The following is a 21,131-nucleotide window of genomic DNA, read 5'->3' as shown; positions in this document are numbered from 1 at the left end:
GATATATGCACCCCTATGTTTATAGCAGCATTTTTTACAATAGCCAAATTATGGAAGCAGTCCAAGTGTCCATTGGTAGATGTACAGATAAGGAAAATGTGATACACACATACATGCGCACGCACGCGCGCACGCGCACACACACACACACACACACACACACACACAGGAATATTATTCAGTCATAAAAAAGAATGAAATCTTGCCATTTGCAACAACATGGATGGAGCTAGAGAGTATAATGCTAAGTGAAATAAGTCAGTCAGAGAAAGACAAATACCGTATGATTTCACTCGTATGTAGAATTTAAGAGACAAATGAGCAAAGAAAAAAAGACACACAGAAACCAAGAAACAGACTCCTACCTATAGGGACAAACTGATGGTTTCCAAAGGGGAGGTAGGTGGAGGAATTGGGGAAATAAGGGATGTGAATTAAACAGTACACTCATCATGATGAAAAAAATAAAATGATTAAAATATAAATAAGTTTATAAAGTAAAAAAAAAGCTATGTTACTAGGTACACATGAAGTAAGAATTACTATGTGTTCTTTGTGAATTGTTCCTTTTATTATGAGTAACTGTCATTGTCCCTGTAGTGTTTTTTATCCTAAGGTTTTTTAAACAGTCTAAGCTGTCTAGAGTTATTAGACATCTTAAGTCTCCTCCCAGACAACACAAGTACTTTAAAAATGCTTCACTACCAACTACGGTTACTCTTGATCTTATGTTTTAGTACCACCTTGTTTACAGACCTCCTCAATTATCAGTTACTGTCTTATGTAGCTAACATAAGACTGCTTTTCTTTGCCTGCTGTTTCTTCATACATCTCACTCCTTCCTCTCATTTTAATCTCCTTCTTCCTACAGTCCGTCCGGTAGTAGTTACATACTTTAGGGAGGGTTTCTTAGTGGGGAGTTCTCTGCATTTGTGCTTATCACTTGGCCCACCTGTGATCTTGGATCTATTCATATCTGTCCCAAAATGGGATTGTATGTAGGACTGGATAATCTATATCATATAGGTTCTGTAGCAAAAGAAGAGATTACCCCTTGGAGTATTTACCGCAGATATCTTTGTAGATTTTGCAGAAAGCTTTAGTTTGATTTCATTTAACAGCATTGAAATGCATGTTTTAAACTTACTAAATTATATTAATGTCTCATATAGAATTAAATGAAATAAAATTTATTTTAATATTTTCTCTAAGAATTTCCTAAATCTTCTTTTGGAAGGATAACATCTTCTGAACTCTTTCTGTTACCTTGTGAGATCTCATTAATTTAATGGCAAGAAGCTTCATTGTGAAGGTAGCTACTTGAGTGTAGTGTATAAAAGTGGTATTATTCACTAATCTCTTTTGTTTATCTAAAAATTTAGCGAATGATTTTCTGTGTGGAATTTATTTGGAGTTGAAATTATCTTGGATTCCCTTATTTATGTATATTTTAGATTTCTTTATTCAAATGTTAAATAAATCTTTGAAATAAGATTAAAAAAATTTGACAACATAGCAGGAGAATGGAAAAATGTGCAAGAGAACACAAGGTTGAGGAAAATACTTACAAATTAAATAGAGGAGGGGCAGGGGCGCCTGGGTGGCTCAGTCGGTTGAGCGTCCGACTTCGGCTCAGATCATGATCTCACAGTCTGAGTTCAAGCCCCGCGTCGGGCTCTGTGCTGACAGCTCGGAGCCTGGAGCCTGCTTTGGATTCTGTGTCTCTTCCTCTCTCTGCCCCTCCCATGCTCATGCTCTGTCTCTCCCTCTCTCTCTCTTGAAAATAAATTTAAAAAAAAACGTTAAAAAATATAAACAAACAAACAAATAAATAAATAAATAGTGGAGGGGCACCTGGGTGGCTCAGTCAGTTGAGTGTCTGACTTCAGCTCATGTCATTGTCTTGCGGTCCATGAGTTTGAGCCCCACATTGGGCTTGCTGCCATCAGCCTGTTAGTGCAGAGCCTGCTTGGAATCCTCTGTCTCCCTCTCTCTGCCTCTCCCCCACTTGCACTCTCTCAAAAATAAATAATTGTTTTAAAAAGAAAAGAAAAGAAATTAAATAGTGGAAATTTGAGTAAGGACAATATGGGTTAATAATAAGCATGGTATATAGTTCAGTGGTATCATAGGGGTTAGGTTCTAAAGTCACTATATGACAAAAATCTGATGTGTCACATTACTTAAATCTCCCAACATTGGAACTGATTGTGGTTTCTGTAGTTAAGCAAAAACCAGATTTTTATCTGATAAATGAAGAGCCATGTTATCTGAAAAATAGGTATCTTGATAAAGGTTCAGATCGTACTCAGAGACTCAAGGATCTCTCACATTGAAAGTCATGGGAGAAATGAAGCTTTGGCAGGTTCACATCTACTCATTCTGAGCCATAGCCTCTCTGCAATGAATGGCCCATAGATAGCACATCTTTTAGTATGGAAACTACTGAGCCTGGATATAGAGCTTCTCCCACACCTCAGTTAGCAGATGTCCAGGGAGAAAGGGCTAGAAATTAACTCTTTTGGCATGGTCCAAAGAATTGACATTTGAAACCACAGGTGCTCTAACTCCTCTGTAAATTAGTCACTCTTGGCCACTCTTAGAATTGTAGGAAAATGGAAGATTTTATGTAGGGAGAAGCAATTTCCCTGGACTGATCCTGGGTCTCTTCTTTAAGTCAAAATACTTTGGATATAAGTAACTGATATGATACTTCAGCTAGCTTTCATAGAAAAGAGTTTAATGATACAGAGACAGAACCTTAGGACAGCACGTATTTACTAAGCGCATCTAGGGTTCCGAGTACTATGGAGACACCAGGAGACAGCATCAGACAAGGCTGATGAGTCTGCTTGGGACCTCCCCTGTCCTGGCTTACTCCCTCCCTCTACTCGGTTTGTTCAACTAGGATTTCCACAGAGAAGCCTCCTGGACCAGCCCTATCAAAAACAGTTCCCACTTCCTTTATCTGAGCTGCATTTTTAAAAAGTTCTCTCTGACTGTCCCATTGGCTATGGTTTATTCATGTGTCTTACTCTCTCCTGCTAGACTCTTAAAGTCTTTAAAATCAGGAAAATTCTTTTTTCATTATTACTTTTATTCTTCATGTCCTCAGTTTCTAGTATTAGGGCCTGACATATAGTATATGTTCTAGAAATGTTTGTGGAACTGAACAGAAGGGGCATTCAGAATTTCCAGTATCTCTTTTAGTAAACATCTGTGAAGATGAAAGTTGTCAAGGAATGAAAGAAATGGTTTACTGTACTGATGAGAGTGATGATCCTGTCAGCTTGTCTCCGCCCTCAGTAAATCTTTTATTTTAATTTAGACCTGCTCCAGCTCCAGGAGACTGTGCAGAGTATTTTGATTTTCATGTGAGATTTGGCATTTCTCTTTAATGAATTTTTATTTTTAAATGAAATTAATGAATCTATTTTAAATAGTCAAATAGGACTACAAGGTTTCTAACAACAAAATGGGCAGTGTCTTCTTCCCTAGATTCTTTCAACTCATTTAACTCTTTCTTCTGATATTTACCTCTGTGTTTCTAAGTAACATTTTTATCACTATTTCTTGACTTTTTTTTTCAAATTGAGGCATTATTTATTTCCTACTATAAAAGATCAGAATCTTCCTCTCTTACATATTAGTCTCTCAACTACATAGACACCACACACTCCCTTTCCCCCTTTACCCCTTCCTTCACATCTCCCATCTCAAACTCATTCTGAGCAGTATGCGTAATATATTACTGTTGTTGTTAAACTGGCATTCAGTGCTTACATTTTTTTTTAAGGAGTTCAGTTTTTTACTGAACAGGTTACAGAAGAGGTTTAGTCAAAAAGACCAAAACTGATGTCATCATCAGACTCCTTTGATTCTTCTTTCTTTGCTTCCGCTTTCTACTCCTCAGCTGGTACGGGGAGCGGGCCCTCCTGCTGGTGCAGGTCCACCAGCCCCTACGTTGCAGATGAGGCTCTCCATGTTGACATTGACCAGGGCCTTTGCAAACAAACCCAGCCCGAAAGGTTCGGCATTTACGCCGGCTGCTTTAATGAAGGCATTGATCTTCTTTGTGACAGTCACCTCGTCATCGTGTAGGATGAGGGCCAAGCAGATGCAGGCAGGGTCCAAGACGGAGGCAATGGCGCGGGTGAGTGCTGAGTGGATAGTCGCCCGATGAAGTGAGGGCCTCACCCCAGCCTGGCCTTAGCTTCCTCGGAAGACCAAGCACCTTAGCAGCAGCTGAGGAAATTCAGTGCTCAGATTATTATCATCCCATAAATATTCACAGCTAAGCCATTTGCTTTACTAGGATTATGGGCTCTTTTTTTTTCTTTTTCTTAGAATTATCCATTGGTTTTATTATTACTTTTGCAGAAACAGCTCTCGGTGCTGTCTCTCTTCCTGCATGGATCTGAACTGTTATCTTGTTCTGCTGCAGGTCTTCATCATCGTTCTGGTGGCGTTTTGGGAAGGAGTAGGGATAGATAGAAGTGTTCAGTCTGCCATCTTTAATCAGAGTTCTTTTTTTATTTCTATTTATTTTTTTATTCTAGAGAGAGCATACGCAAGCAGGGGAGAGGGGCAGAGGGAGGGAGGGAGAGAATCCTAAGCAGGCTCCACGCTCCGTGGAGCCTGATACGGGGCTCTATCCCATGACCCTGGGATCATGACCGGAGCCAAAATCAGGAGTCAGACGCTGGACACCCGACCAACTGAGTCCCCCATATGCCCCTCAGGATTCTTTATCCTAACATTTTTTTGTATAAGCATTATCCAAAATTTGTACAAAGGTAATTTCTATCAAACTAAAAGATCTCTCAAAGACCTTAGTACTTCGTTTTCAGTGTTCACCAGCAAGCTGATCATACGGTCTCCAAAACAGTCTGATTCACGTGTTCAAACTGGGAGGCCTCCCTCCTTCGGGTGGGTCTGCCCTCTCCACTCTTTAAAATTGCCCTTGAAGCTCAGTAGTGGCATCTTCTTTGGGGCCCGCGTTTCTTGCTTTAGGGCATCACTACAGCTTCTATTTTTGATGCCATTGATGTAAACAGTCCATTCTGTCTTCCTGTATTTCAGATTGTTTGCGACTTTTGTGTATGTGTTTTCCTTCTTCATCCTTAGCATTTGTCCCCCTGTCTTTCACTTCATTTAATTGTGTTTGTCTCTTGGCTTTAGAATAGAATCTCACCTTTTCCATGTCCCCTCCTGGTCTAGGTTTGCACATCATTTTTTCCCCGGTCCCTCACCTACTGCCCTTTTGGGGATAAGACCTATCAGTTTATGAATTCGGTTATGTGTTGACTTTCTCTAGCTTGTCCTGGTAAGACGTGACCCAGAGGTTTTTCCCAAACTTGGATTTCTTTTGTGATCACTGCTTATTTTGCTAGAGGATATTTGCTCACCAGTTCTCCTGTCTGTATACCTTACTGCGTTTGCCCACGGCTCCACGCCGCTTGCATCACCGATCGCCTTCTCTGTTCAGCCCTGCCTTTGAGATTGTGTATATGAGCGAGTTAAAATGAAGCCAAAGAAAACCTGGTATTGTGCTGTTGCTCTGAAGCCTCTGATAACCCCTCTTGAGGATAGTCTGTGACCCTATTTTTCTCTCTTTAAGTTTCTTAATGACCTTGCATAAGCATGAAAATTGTGAAAGGCACTTTTTTTTTTTTTTTTTTTTTGCATAACACTTGTATAGCTTAGAGATACACAAATAAGCAGGCTTCTCAGATTAACATTTAACCACGTGCTTTAAAAAAATTGGTATCTTTCCATTTTTGTTGGTTTTTGCCAGCCACTCGCTATCACTGGTGGAGCTGAAGAGACATATAAGATCTTAATTATTTATTTCAGCCAAAATTTGGGGTACCTACACTATGAAACCCAGAGCCAATTACTGCAGGAGATACAAAATGAATTAAGACCAGACTGTGACCTCGAGTTATTTATGCTGTAGTAGGAGAGATAAGACAGGTATACAAATGAGGCTTATAAAAGATACAGTAAAATTAGCATTGTAAGGGAGTTCTAAACAACGTACTATGAAAATTCAAAAGGACGTGAACTTAAAACCACCTATTGAGGGGCGCCTGGCTGGCTTGGTCGGTTAAGCGTCCAACTTCGGCTCAGTTCATGATCTCACGGTCCGTGAGTTCGAGCCCCACGTTGGGCTCTGTGCTGACCGCTCAGAGCCTGGAGCCTGTTTCAGATTCTGTGTCTCCCTCTCTCTCTGCCCCTCCGCTGTTCATGCTCTGTCTCTCTCTGTCTCAAAAATAAATAAACGTTAAAAAAAAAAATTAAAAAAAAACCCACCTATTGAAATCAGGAAGGGCATTTTGGAATGCTACAGAACATTTCCAGCTATATAAATATTAAGTAGGCAGCATGCCTCTTTGTGTGTGTGGGTGTGGAGGGGCACGGGTGGGATCTATCTTACCTGTGCCATTTTGATTTAAAAGTTCCTTCCCGAATGAGGGTCACATCCTAATGGAAAGAACTTGGAATTTTTTATTCCGGTCCCAGTGCTGCTCTTTCATTTGCTAGGTTTGGCAGTATTAGAGTCTGGAGTGGACACACATTGCAGTCATATCTGTTCCCCGTCCCTTATCGGAAGGAAGTCCACTGTCTTCGTCTGGGGGCTTCTCTGAATTGTTCAAGGACCCCGCGGGAGGTGGCTAGCACAGGAGAGGTAGTCAGGACCGCTTCCACCCTCCAAAGGGAAGAGCCCATACATAGTCTGCTGCTGCTTTTCAGCGCCTCATGGGGTTCTTTTAAACACTGGTCCTCACCTTGTGACCAGTGATACTGACCCACTGCTAAGCATGCTTCGGTGGAGGAGCTTGTCTCTGCTCAGCTCAGCCAAGAACCCCCAGCTGACCTCTCAGGACAGAGCTCTTGGTATTGTGCTCTTTCAGCTCCGTGCTCAACCGTTCTCTTCGTGCCAGGTGGCCCAGGAAGCTCTGGGGCAGAATCTTTTCAGACACCTGCCACTTCACAGACCCAGAACCCCTAACCCCCCTTTCTCCAAGAATCCACCCCTAGGACTCAGGCAGGTGACCCCTTTTCCAGACTCCAGATGCAAACACTCATTCTTTCCTCCCTTTCCCCATGCAGTGAGGTTTATCACTCATCCTTGTAAGGCAGGCTGAGGGTACTTTTGCTCTAAAGGGAAGATTTCCCAAGTGATTCAAGGTGATTATTGGCATTCTCTCAGTATAGAAAAATGAATTTAATCTGTGATGGGTGTTCTGCTTCCTTAATGGTGTCTATCAGATAATGTTATTGTGAGGCTAAAATGAGATGGTGTTATGAAAGTTTAAAGAGCTGTAGAAACGTTATTATCATTGTTATGCTATCATTTCCCGTTTAAATCCCTTCAAAGAGTGACCTGACCCAGCTTTTCTTCCAGCCTCGTTTTGTATTGCTCCATCTCTTTCACTGTGCCTACCAGTCTTTCTTACTCTTGTCAAGTAAGACTTGACTTCTGCAAATACCATGCTTTTGTAGAAAGTGTCTTTTTCTTCTCTCTGCGTACCGAAAGCCTACATCACTGTCTCCTCTTAACAGACCTTCCCTGAAACTGTAATACAAACTAAATTGCCCATGCTTTGGGGTTAGAAAGCCCAAAGGTTTTTTTCCTTCTCAGTACATAACGCAGTGTAAAAGATATACGTGAATTGGTGATCACTTATTTAATTTCTTCTCTGAACACCAGCACCAAGAGTGAACATGCTCTGTTTACTCTAAAAAGTAGCATTATTATGTTATTTGGTTCTCAGAGCACATCGTGCTCTACTATGTTACTCTTACAGGTGAGAATATCTGTTAAATCATAGGCAGAGTTGAAAGATAAGAAGCTGAGATTGGCTTTCTTCCATCTTTCTGAATGGAAATTTTGCATGCCTTCTTTTTCAAGTTATCACTGTTAGTGACTCTGTTCAAACAATGGCGTCATGGAAGACTTTCTTTGCCAAAGAACAATAAATTATGTGTTGATCATTGAGACGGAAGGCTTTGTGTTGTAGAAGAAATTAAAATCTGTGGTTTTTCTGAAATTTATTAAATCTAAATCATCACTGTTTAAACATAATGGCGACCCCTAGTGGATATGCTGTACAACTGACCAAAATATCAGGAACCCTCAAACTGATAGTCATTGTGTAGTAATTAGAGAGTAATCTTTTTCTTTGAATGTCAAGTATGTTTCATACTTGAATTTAGGAATTTTGACAAAGACTTGATTTGTGAGGTCCACAGCTCTTGTTCCCTCACTTATCTGTATTTACTGTTTTTTTAAATTACTTTGATTTATACCTAACTCTGTTAACAAAAGAATGAAATGGTAAAGAACTACAGAGTGCCTTATTCAAGCTACTTCTGGGATTTTATGTCCTATTTGATCCTTATAAGCGTATATAAGTAGTTTTTACATACACACTTGTAATCACATTATGGGCATAGTATTTTGTGTTCTTTTATCACTCGACATGATTTCATTTAGACTATCTCACATGTCTGCAGTCAGCATATTTTTAATTTTTTTGTGATGTGTAATATCTTATTATGTTGATACATGTAATGCATTCTATCTTTGCTTTTAGTTTCTTACTGTGATAGTGAAACTGTGCACATCTTATTCAAAATCTAGAAATCTCTATTTTCAGGCCCCAGGTAATTCCTGAGATCTGTTGGAGTGTGAAACCCTGGCCAGGGAATGATTCACCTTTAAGCAGCATCTTGCCTGCCCCACTGACATTGGACATGTTGTCAAATAATGCCCTGCTGTGCTCCCATGTTCCCTGGCCGCCCCCCCCCCCCCCTTCACTTTGAGGAGACCTGAGGTACATTGTTCCGTATCCCTTCCATGACAAATTGTTGCCCTGGCAAGTAAGCTAAGGTGGGAATAGACTTCCAAAATTATTTTAATCCAGCCAGGACATAGTGTCCTCCCTCTCCCAAATATGTATTGACTTGTCAGTTACTTTTGGGAAAGGAGACATGATTTTCCAATTAAAAGATTGGAAAATCCTGCTGGTAGAGTCATAATTTATCTAAAAAGCTGAAAACTGAATATTAATTTTAACTTATTTTGGTCAGAATCTATTCAATGGGGTATGATCTTTGAATTAAGAAGATCCCATATGATTTTAATTTTCTTCTTTATACTTAACTATTTTCTTGATGTTCTATAATGAACATATATTATTTTTATATTCTGAAAAAGGTGAGTTTTCTAAATTATAGCATCCCAGTAAACCCTATAGAAAAATATATAAAACATTCAGAATCTCATCTCCTAGAGATCATTGCTGTTAACATTTTACTGTATTTGCTTCCAGTTTTTTCAATGCACATGTAAAATATATTTATAAATATTATATTTTAAAAAACAAGTTCCAGTACATGGGAATACAACTTTATAAAATTCATACAGATTGGAGGGTATTATTTACAATCAAAAGGATTATCTACAGGGGCGCCTGCCTGGCTCAGTCAGAAGAGCATGCTACTCTCAATCTCAGGGTGGTGAGTTTGAGCCCCACATTGGATGTAGAGATTACCTAAGGAAAAAAAAAAAAGGACTATTTACAGTTTCATTATTAAGCTCCCCTGTTATACTTAAAGAAATTCAATTCCTAAGAATTCATTTTATTTGGGGGCGCCTGGGTGGCTCAGTCGGTTGAGCATCCGACTTTGGCTTAGGTCACGATCTCGCGGTCCGTGAGTTCGAGCCTCACTTCGGGCTCTGGGCTGATGGCTCGGAGCCCGGAGCCTGCTTCCGATTCTGTGTCTCCCTCTCTCTCTGCCCCTCCCCCGTTCATGCTCTGTCTCTCTCTGTCTCAAAAATAAATAAAAAACGTTAAAAAAAAATAAAAAAAAAAAGAATTCATTTTATTTGTTTTTTTCTTTTCTTTCTTTCTTTTTTTTTTTTTTAATAACTTCTCTTGAACTTGAAGCCAGGTATATTGCACATTTGAGCCAAGGTTCTGTCAGAAATCCATGTTTTTGCGGCATTGCGCTTTGTGGGCACTTGAGGAATGCTCACTGAATAAACTTGTCAGGCATTTACTGAAACTGCATATTGACCTTCTGGTTCCATTTCTGACAAGCTACAACAAAATGATTGTCTTACTTTTAGACCCAAAAAGGACCTGGTCTGCTTGGATGACTAAATTCCTGAAAGAACTGAGATAAAACAGTGCAGAGCATCATAGTAATGTTGCTTGGTGAATAGAGTGTTGTGAGGCCTGTTTTGTGTGGGGTTTTTTGGTTTTGTTTTGTTTTTTTTTTTTTTGCTTGTTTTGTTTTTTGTACCAGCTCAGTAGATCGCTTGCTAAATGTCATCTGACTGTCAGTTTCATCAGATGTCTGTATTTTTGTTACATTTCCTTGTGATTTGATCTCTGATAACGCCTAGATAATCCTGAGTGGAAATGTTCATTCTCTTTAATTTTTCCTCAAATGTATCAACTCCTTGTTCCCCTATCACTGGTCTTTGTCATTTTTTTTGAAACAATTTTTATTTTTAATCTATCTTATCTTCTTTCTCCTAATTAATTACATTGAAAAATACAAAGTAAAAGCAGGACAGGATGATAAAAAAATACATAAACCTTTGGTCCATCCTTTGTGAAATGAGAATCCATGCTCATTCTTTTCATCTTTTGGATCATTAGCTGTCTAATTCAGAAGCCCTGTGTTTCAGAGCAGGGTGGTTTGGTCAGTCCTAGAAGATCTATTTATTTAATTTAAAAAATAATCCATGATGGGTAATTCAAATATATATTTACTGTGACACCTTACCCCCCAAAGTAATACAAAGCTAGTGTTTTAAACATAGTACTCTATAAGTCAAACCAATTTCTCTGTGCATACTTACAGGCAAAGTAGCTCATGGGTACTAATCTGATTTCCTTTCTCTATAGATCATGTGACAATGCAAATAAGAATAGCCCTTTTATCTTTTTTGTTCCCTATTTAAAGTTAATTGGACTATGTTTTAAATTATTTCTCTGATGAATGGCTGAAAACTTAATTTGGAGGGACTTTTTGCAGAATCATGTACGTGAAAGCAAGTGATTTTTTTTTTTAATTTGAATCCCAGTTAGTTAACATATAGTATAATAATGATTTCAGGAGTAGAATTTAGTGATTCATCACTTACATATAACACCCAGTGCTCATCCGGCAAGTGCCCTCATTAATGCCCATCATCCATTTAACCCATCCCCCCACCCAAAACCCTGCCAGCAACCCTCAGTTTGTTCTCTGTATTTAAGCGTCTCTTATGGTTGACAAGTGATTTTCTTTTTTTTTAAAGAACTATTATCTAGCTGCTGACTATACCTCCTGAAGCATTTAGATGTTCCTAAACTACATTATTAATTCTGATTGCTTTCCTCCTAACAGTATTGGGAGAATTTTCATAACCTTTTCTTTCCCTTTCCTTCCTTCCTTCCTTCCTTCCTTCCTTCCTTCCTTCCTTCCTTCCTTCCCCATAATCTTTTCTGATTGAGAACCAGTGGAGTTAGACAGATCTGGGTTTGAATTCTGCCTCTTGCCATTCCCTGCCTCTGTGTGGCTGCATAAAATAATCCATGTCTCTGATTCCTTTTCTATAATAAGTTGAAAGTGTTACTGCTGACTTTGTAGGATTGTTGTGAGGAGTAAATAACATATGAAAACTGCTGTATGCACAGTGCCTAGCAAAAACAAACCTTTAAATGTTAGCTTTTATTATAGACTGGGAGTTGGTAAGCTTTTTCTATAAAGGGCCAGATAGTAGATATTTTACACTTTGAGGACCATCAGTCTCTATCTAATTACTCCATGTACCTTTACAGTGTGAAAGCATCTACAAGGCAGTATGTAAACAGATGGGCATGGCTATGTTCTGATAAAACTGCTTATAAACAGACATGGGCTATAGTTTGTTGATTCTTTATATACTAAGAGATGAAGCAAGGTGTGAAAATACTAAGAACTCAGTATAGCTCTTCTGTGAAATGGATTATCAAAAGAATTTAGGTTGATTTAAAACTTCAGTTTACAATCACAGGCATTACATTTCAAAAAAATTTTTTAACATTTATACATTTTTGAGATACAGAGAGAGACAAAGTGCAAGCAGGGGTGAGGCAGAGAGAGGGAGACACAGAATCTGAAGCAGGCTTCAGGCTCTGAGCTGTCAGCACAGAGCCCGACGCAGGGCTCGAACTCATGAACCCCACGAGATCATGAGCTAAGTCAGATGCTTAACTGACTGAGCCACCCAGGTGCCCCCAGACATTATATTTCAAAATATCAGTGTTAAAATAGGTTCTGCTCTGTTAATATATTTTATATTAAAAATTTCAGCTGCCAGGAACCATCAAAAATAAACATTTCTAGATCCATAAAAGCACTTTAGTGGAGAGCATTCTAAAATATATTCTTCTTGCCTTCTTAAAAACAGTATATGAGGTGCACCTGGGTGGCTCAGTTGGTTAAGCGTCCAACTCTTGGTTTCAGCTCGTGGTTTGTGGGACTGAACTTAAAGTGTTTCTCTTCTGATTATTTTACCTGTTTATTTCCCACTTCCCCATATTCTTGATAAGACAGTGAATGTTGATAGGACAGAGAATGAGGTTAGGCCAGGTACTGGAAAGGGGCAAGTTCAGTGGTGATTCTAGTTGAAAGAGGTTGACTCAAAAAGCTATGTTTGCATAATAAGCACTATAGTTTTGCTTAAATGACATGTTTATTTGGAGTAACTTATAGTGAAGAGGCTAAAGGTCCCCAAGCTATTCTTTGTACCATTATGCAGGATTAGGGGGTCATATACACCCCTCCATCCCCCCCACCACACACACCCTCAATTCTTAAACTCTTTGGGGGTGCCTGGGTGGCTCAGTCAGTTAACTGTCCAGTTTTGGCTCAGGTCATGATTTCACTGTTCACAAGTTCGAGCCCCACATCAGGCTCTGTGCTGACATCTCAGAGCCTGGAGCCTGCTTTGGATTCTGTGTCTCCTTTTCTCTCAGCCCCTCCCCTGCTCAAGCTCTCTCTCAGAAAATAATAAACATTAAAAAAAAATTCTTCTGGAGTGGCCTTTTCACTTTCTCTCCTATTTTGCTATTTCTCTCCTATCATCTGTTGACAATTATGACTCTAAGATTATATTTTTTAGCCTGGATGTCTTTTTAGGTATGTATAGTGAAGCTCTCTAATGGGGTAATAGTACCTGCCTCAGAGTGTTGTGAGAATGCCATAAAGTGCTCAGAAAACTTTAGCTACTATTGTTATCAGATAACCATATTCCAAATTTCCTTTTTTAGAAACTGAGTCAGCAGTACAAAAAGAACATAGAAACCAGACACCTGCTCCATCCGCAGCTCAAACTTCTGCTCCTTCTAAGTACCACCGAACTCGATCTGGGGGAGCCAGGGATGAACGATACCGATCAGGTGAGAAAGAACTGAAATTTACCAGCAGAATAGTTTTTAGTGACTGTAGTATGAACTCTGTATCCTGAAAGCTTTTAATGTTTGTTTGTTTGTTTCCCTTGAAGGGCCAAGCAAGTCTATATTAATTCATTCATCAGTCATTATCTATTATGTGCCAGGTGTGATAGATACTCAATATTTGTTGGGGCTACAGCCCCAAATATGACGTTTCTGCACTCAAGGTCAGAAGGGGAGCCAGACAAGTACAAAGGCAACATGAGTACATAAATAAGAAAGTAGAGGGCTAGGGTCACATGAGGTGGTACTGAGAGAGCTCAGTGGACTCTGTTGGAAGTGGCCTCTGTGTTTGCCGGAGCTATGGATCAGTCTTTTTACTAATGGAACTGGAACAGAAACTCACAATGAAATTTCAAATTAGTAAACTCTTAAACCTTATTTCTTCTGACCCAAAAGGTACCCATGAGATGGGAAAAGGCAACATGCTGTGGCCAGCAGTGGGAACATGCCCCTGCAATATCATGGCCAGGACCGATGAGCAGAGAAACAAATCATAAGACACTCAGGAGGACCGGTGGCATGGCAAGCCCGTCCCATGCCCACCTACTGTCCACTGTGCTAAGACAATCTCTGCAACACATTTACTGTCTTCAGAAGTAACAGAATTGGGGTGCCTGGGTGGCTTAGTTCAGCATCCAACTTCAGTTCAGGTCATGATTCACGGCTCACGAGTTCGAGCACCACATTGGGCTCTGCACTCACAGCCTGGAGTCTGCTTCAGATTCTGTGTCTCCCTCTCTCTCTCTGCCTTTTCCCTGCTCATGCTCTGTCTCTCTCTCAAAAATAAATAGACACTTAAAAAAAAATTTTTTTAAAGAAGTAGTGGAATTAAGTCACCAAACTAATTCAGTGTTCTTTTACTTTCTTCAGATTTTTGACTCCTGTACCAGCTAACTTTTAACCTTTTCTTGAATTAGAAAACAGGGTGAGGGGCACCTGGGTGGCTCAGTCAGTTAAGTGTCCAACTCTTGATTTCGGCTCACGTCATGATCCCAGGGTTGGTCGTGGATCAAGCCCCTCATTGTCTTCAGTGTGGAGCCTGCCTGGGATCCTCTGTCTCTCTCCTTCTGCCCTGTCCCCCACTCGTGAGCATGCATGCTCTCTCTCAAAAATAAATAAATTAAGAAATTAAAAAAAAGCAGGGTGTATATCATATCCTTTCAGAAACTGATTTAGAGAAAATAAGGAAAAGGACATGGTTGCCGACCTGTGTCAGACATTTTGGGAGCTGATTTTATTAGATAGCTATTTTTATACACTGAAAGGAAGGAATGAGAAGTGTTACATAAAAAAAAAAAATAAAAGTAGAGGTTAGGGGCCCCTGGGTGGCTCAGCCGGTTGAGCATCCGACTCTTGATATCAGCTCAGGTCATGATCCCAGGGTTGTGGGATCAAGCCCCACGTTAGGCTACTCACTGAGCTTGGAGGCTGCTTGGAATTCTCTCCCTTCCTCTGCCCCTCTCCCCTGCTCAAGAGCACCCTCTCTCCCTCTCTCTTAAGAAAAAAAAGAGGTTACATGCCACCCCAGAATTTCCCCTTATACCTAACCTGGTCTTGATCGATCAGAGGAGGCTTTCTCAGAGAGTGAGACATCTTAACTGTGTCACAGCAGACAGACTGAGGGAAATAGCATCAGATAGTAGACCTGAAAGGAGTTCATTATGGAACGTAGAATGCAAGAACCCGGAAGTAGGTGGGAGATGAGGCTAGAAAGATGACCAGGGATGAGATCTTAAGGAATCTTGAATACCATTAGAAGGTTTCAGCGGAGCGGTTACATTTGTATTTGTTCTAGTAGTTTGCTCCATCTACAGACCATGTGCTCTGCCATTACTGTATCCCAGTGCCTGGCACAGGGCCAAACATACATAAGAGCTAAATAGATATTTTGGAGAAAAGAAAGAATAAAAGTAGTTGTTCGTTAAAGAGTGGATTAGAGGGAGGTACAACGGGATATAGAAAAACATCTCGGGAGCTCCTCTTTGTTGCCAGGACCCAAGCCTGATTTCCTGGGCACTTTTGACTCTGGGGCCCCGGTTCAGCAGCAGTGGGTTCTGACCAGTCCAGAAGGGTTTCGGCCTCTAAACTCTCATCTCTGGACTTCTGAGAGTTTTGTGGGGGTTCCCCCCCTTGTTTGTTTGTTTTTACAGCATATAATAAAAGAATGAGTAAGGAACCAGAAAGATGATTCTCTACATCCTATATCCAGGCTGATCACATACAGAGAAAGGCTATAGTGACCTTTACTGTAACATTTTGACCTCAATCAACTAAAACCTAACTGTGATCTCTAGCCCCTTGCTCTCTTGTACCAATTCTTTCAGATTTACCCCAAATGTGGGAAAGCGTAGTCTGTGAACCAAATGTCGGTTAGCCGACTGTGTCTCTTAGTTTGGTGCAGAGATCTTGAAGAGGGTTTAAGAGTAAGTTTGGGATATTTGTCTCACAGGGACTTTTTTTTTAAGGTAGTAGCAAGAAGACCAGAGAAGAGGTAAAATAGGGAAGAAAAGGCCATTTAAAACCCTGAAGATATTGAAAGATATGAGAGTACCAGAGTACTATCATGAGGGGAACATGAAAGTGGAGGCATGCAAGCATGGATTTTGGGTAAAAAACACATTTTTCAGTACATTAGGAATTAACTAAATTGCAAAGGAAAACTCAGCAAATTGTGGCTTCTTTTTTTTTTTTAATTTTTTTTTTTTTAATGTTTATTTATTTTTGAGACAGGGAGAGACAGAGCATGAACGGGGGAGGGTCAGAGAGAGAGGGAGACAGAATCTGAAACAGGCTCCAGGCTCTGAGCTGTCAGCACAGAGCCCGATGCGGGGCTCGAACTCACGGACCGCGAGATCATGACCTGAGCTGAAGTCGGATGCTTAACCGACTGAGCCACCCAGGCGCCCCAGCAAATTGCGGCTTCTAATGAATAAGAAGGAATCAACAGCAGCAGCAGAAGTAGAGCAAATAAGTTGTAGAAATTGTTGGGAGTCGAACTTCACCTCTTTGTCACTCCATCTTTAGGAACGGTTACGTTTACATGTCACATGCAAAAGTGGCATAAGAATGGAGGGTGTGTTTAGTAAAATGACAAGCATCACAGTAAACTGAGAGGTACACCCAAAGGATTTAATGGTGTTATTAAGTGTAACTAGAAAATCCTTTCTTATTTGGTGGAGGCTTATTAATACCTATGACATTTCAACTAATGTTAATCAAATCTAAGTAGACTTAGTATTTCATGTTGCAGACATGGTATAAAGAGCTTATATTTATTCACAGTCAGATATGATCCGATTCTATTCTTTGTGCTTAGCCAAGAGGTTCTGACATTTCCAATACATTTACTAGTACCTTTTTTTCCTGCACATCAAGGCATGATACAATTTCTACACGTGTGTTATGGTTACAAGTGTAGAAAATACACAGTTGATGCCTGAGATGGAAAGTGATAGTATGATAAGTAATTCTGACAACTCCTTTAAAGCTCGGTTTTTGAGTAATTAGCTACCTCAAACAAAACAACAACAAAAAAGGACTTTAGAGTATTTGTATCGCCTTTTCAGCTCAAATGTTAGTGCTGGAAAATGATACCCAGCTTTCACATGTGCTTCTGGCAGAGATATCCAAAGTCAGCTGTGTCTGGGGACTGAACTTCGGAAGTGACTTCTTATCAAAGATCAAGATGAATTGTATGGTGGTAAATGAGTCAAATCCAGTTAAAAGAGTTGCCTGTTCTTATCAATAAGAGGCTTTGCTGATGTAGTAACTGTGGACTTCTTGTTTTGACACCAATATATGGGCCAGGGCTTACCATGTTAGAAAAATAGATGGGTGGTTTGATTTGTTTTGTGTTCTGCTGACACAAACCTTACGGCAGAGAAGAACATGCTTTGTAGTTATTAATTATCCAAATGTCATGGGCCTTGTAAAGCTTGATTGTTGTGAAGAATTCCCTAGTTTTAGCAAAATACTTTTGGAAGTGTATATTTAAAAAAAATTTTTTTTAATGTTTTTTTTTATTTTTGAGAGAGGAAGAAGAGACAAAGCACAAGTGGGGAAGGGGCAAAGAGAGAGGGAGACACAGAATGGGATACATGCTCCAGGCTCTGTGCTGACAGCAGAGACCCCAATGTGGGGACCGCTACTCATGAACTGCGAGATCCTGTCCTGAACCGAAGTCGAATGCTTAACTGACTGAGCCGCCCAGGTGCCCTGGAAATGTAGTATTTTTAATTAATAAGTCTGAGCATTTGATTTGCTCTTGTTGAGGAAGTGCTTTTTCTCAGTATAAGCAGTTAATCATTTGTTTTCCGGGACAGCTAAGAACCATGATTTCATCTAATATAAGAAGAACACTTTTCACATTTTAACATGTCTGAAATAAGATGGCATCATAGATTCAATAAGATATGGCAATCTTGATTCAACTAAGTAAACCTCAGGGACACTAAAGCAGAATAATATAAGTGCAGTATAAAATTATTTTGGAGCCATTAATAAGTTGGTACTGTGGTCTTAAAGGTTTTTAAGGTCTTAAAGGTCTTAAAGGTACTGTGGTCTTAAAGGTCTTAAAGCACAACAGTTTGGCAATATCTTTAAAACTTTGAATATTAATACCTTTTTTCCTGGAGATTCCACCTCTAGGAATTTATTTTACACAAACACCTACAAATCTGCACAAAGACGTATACGCAGACATTTGTTGTAATAGCGTTCATAATAATACAGTGGTTAAATAAGTTACAGCATGTCCACACAAAGGAATTCTATGAAAGTGGATTTTTTTTTTCAACGTTTATTTATTTTTGAGACAGAGAGAGACAGAGCATGAACAGGGGAGGGGCAGAGACAGAGGGAGACACAGAATCTGAAACAGGCTGCAGGCTCTGAGCGGTCAGCACAGAGCCCGATGCGGGGCTCGAACTCACGGACCGTGAGATCATGACCTGAGCCGAAGTCCCGAAGTCGGATGCTTAACCGACCAAGCCACCCAGGCGCCCCTGAAAGTGGATTTTAAAATCCTGTGAAAAAGAGGTAGATTTTTTTGTGCAGATATGGAGAGATGTACAAAATATATTTTTAATAAATGCAAGATAGTATGTAATGCATGACCTGAGTTTTAGAAATATGAATAACAACATTACATATATTAAGAACACAGATACAGAAACCTGGAAGAATAGGTAACAAACTGTTGAGGTGGGATTAGTTTTGAGACGCAGTGGATCTCAGAAAAAATTTCACTCCAGCATTATATGTGCTTACATCTTTTTCCAATATGTATATTAATTTTTTCTAATATGTATACTAAGGGTTTTTTTATTGTGGTAAAATGCAAAATACATATAATGTAAAATGTATTCATATTATTTTTTTTTTAAAAGTAGCAGTTTTTTTCCTTTTATTGAGGTAGTATTATATTAGGTCAGGTATACAACACAGTGATTTGATACCGTGAAATGATCACCACAGTGAGTCTAGTCAACATCCACCACCATGCGTAGCTATACAGAATTTTTTGTTGTGGTGGTGAGGACTTTTAAGATTCATTCTCTTAGCAACTTTTCAAATGTACAATATATTAGCTACAGTTACCATGCTGTACATATATTCCCATGACTTAATTATTTTATAAATGGAGGTTTGGAAAAGATAGTTTTAAAAATGATAGCCCTGGATAAATGATTTAAAGCAATAAACCAGTTATTGTTCTTAATGGTTTTTACTCTAAGTATGGATTCTTCTGACTTAGTAATGGGAGCTAAATGCAACAGTAACTCCCTCTGTGACCCTAATTGAGAACTTTCTTTCTCTGTCTAAATCTGATCTCTGGGGCGCCTGGGTGGCTCAATCACGCTTCTGACTTCAGCTCAGGTCATGATCTCATGGTCTGTGAGTTCGAGCCCCTCATTGGGCTCTCTGCTGTCAGCACAGAGCCCGCTTCAGATCCCGTGTCTGTCTCTCTCTCTCTCTCTCTCTCTCTCTCTCTCTCTGCCCCTTCCCCACTTGCTCTCCCTCAGAAATAAACAAACATTAAAAAAATTTTATATCTGATTTCTGACATGGTGGCATTTGCTAAGGGGGCTGCCACTGGTATACCAAGACTATTTTATTTCCATATTAATACTCTTCCTTGTGCCAAGGAAAGTAAATTGAGTTTAGTTCAGTTCATCAAGAATTTATTGTAGACCTGTGAGTTGAGCACAGTTTAGATTCTAGAGAAGCACAGGCAGAAACCCAAGAATCTTTTCTTAAACACAGGCATCCTTTATAAAAGGTAGAGGCAGAAAAAAAGAGGGGATGACAGGGGAAGGAGCCTGGGAACTGGCACTGTTAAGGGCAGGCTTCATGGAGGTGTTGAAGTCTGGACCAGTTTGAAGGGTGAATAGCTGTTTGCTATATAGATATTCCAGGTTAAAGAAACGTAGTCTTGGGCGCCTAGGTGGCTCAGTCAGTTAAGCATCCGACTTTGGCTCAGGTCATGATCTCGTAGTTTGTGAGTTCGAGCCCCGCGTCAGGCTCTGTGCTGCCAGCTTGGAGCCTGGAGCCTGCTTCGGATTCTGTGTCTCCCTCTGTCTCTGCCCCTCTCCCACTCATGCTCTGTCTGTGTCTCAAAAATAAATAAACATTAAAAAAAATTTAAAAAAAAGAAACGTAATCTGTACAAGGGAATGTGAAATGCACATGAAATTTTATTTAAATTTAAATTAAATTAAAATTGCATTTTCCCTCTCCACTAGGCACACAGTATAGTGCCAAAATTAATGTGATACCCTAATGTTCCAGAATTTAATAGTTGCTGTCTCTGTCATAATTAAAAATGTTAAAGTGGTTGCTGCTTTAGAAATTGGTGAAAACGGCATGACTACTTGATGGCTTGCAGGTAACTCTTTGAACTGTGCTTCTCTACTTAATGATTGAACCTGTCTAAGCATCTCCCTTTCAGTCTGTCCATATCTGCTAGTCTGTTCAGTCTGTCCATTATCTGCTAGTCTGTCTGGCCATCTGGTCATCCATCCATCCATCTATCTAAATAGGTAAGGGCACTTAGTGTTTGTTCTGCCCCTGATACGTAAAGCCCATCTATGCTACTTTTGCATCATGTCGTAACCACTTCATAAAAACGAGCCAAGGATAGGAATAGCTACTTTAAAACTGTAAAATAACACTTTCCAATTACCTCTTGGGAAAAGATGAAAAACATAATCCAGTGTTGTCCATAGATGTAGGAAAACGGACACTCTCATACCCTCTCATACCTTGTTGATGGAAGTGTTACAAATGAGATTGAATTTTTTTAATATGGCTTTTTTTATTTTTTAGAGAGAGTGTGCAAGTGAGGGAGGGACAGAGGGAAAGAGAGAGAATCTTAAGCAAACCTCATGCTCAGCGTGGAGTCCAACATGGGGCTCCATCCCATAACCCTGAGATCATGACCTGAGCAGAAATGAAGAGTCGGACGTTCAACCAATTGAATTACCCAGGCGCCCCTTTTTGAATATGTTAATTGACCTTTTATTCTTCTTCTGTAACCTACCTGTCCAGTGCCTCAACTTGTTTTTTTAAATTGAGCTGTTTTTTTTAAATTTATTTACAAGAGTTTTTGTTTTTTGTTTTTTGTTT

At 39.7% G+C, this 21,131-nt stretch overlaps 1 protein-coding gene and 1 pseudogene across 5 annotated transcripts in view; one reads left to right on the top strand and one right to left on the bottom strand.

The window, feature by feature from the left end:
* DIP2B (DIP2 acetate--CoA ligase B (putative)) overlaps positions 1–21,131 on the top strand; it is a 226,647-nt gene that overhangs the window by 113,826 nt on the left and 91,690 nt on the right. For all 5 annotated transcript variants that reach the window (XM_086713406.1, XM_025930846.2, XM_086713405.1 and 2 more), the window contains exon 3: positions 13,320–13,448. In XM_086713406.1, the coding sequence (XP_086569532.1) occupies positions 13,320–13,448 (129 nt within the window). The remainder of the gene's footprint in view (positions 1–13,319; positions 13,449–21,131) is intronic.
* On the bottom strand, positions 3,793–8,765 carry LOC112867410 (large ribosomal subunit protein P1 pseudogene; annotated as a pseudogene).

This window comes from Puma concolor, chromosome B4 (genome assembly GCF_028749965.1).
Source record: "Puma concolor isolate L17-30 chromosome B4, mPumCon1.1.hap2, whole genome shotgun sequence".
Taxonomy (NCBI): domain Eukaryota; kingdom Metazoa; phylum Chordata; class Mammalia; order Carnivora; family Felidae; genus Puma; species Puma concolor.
This window is presented reverse-complemented; position numbering and strand designations above follow the sequence as displayed.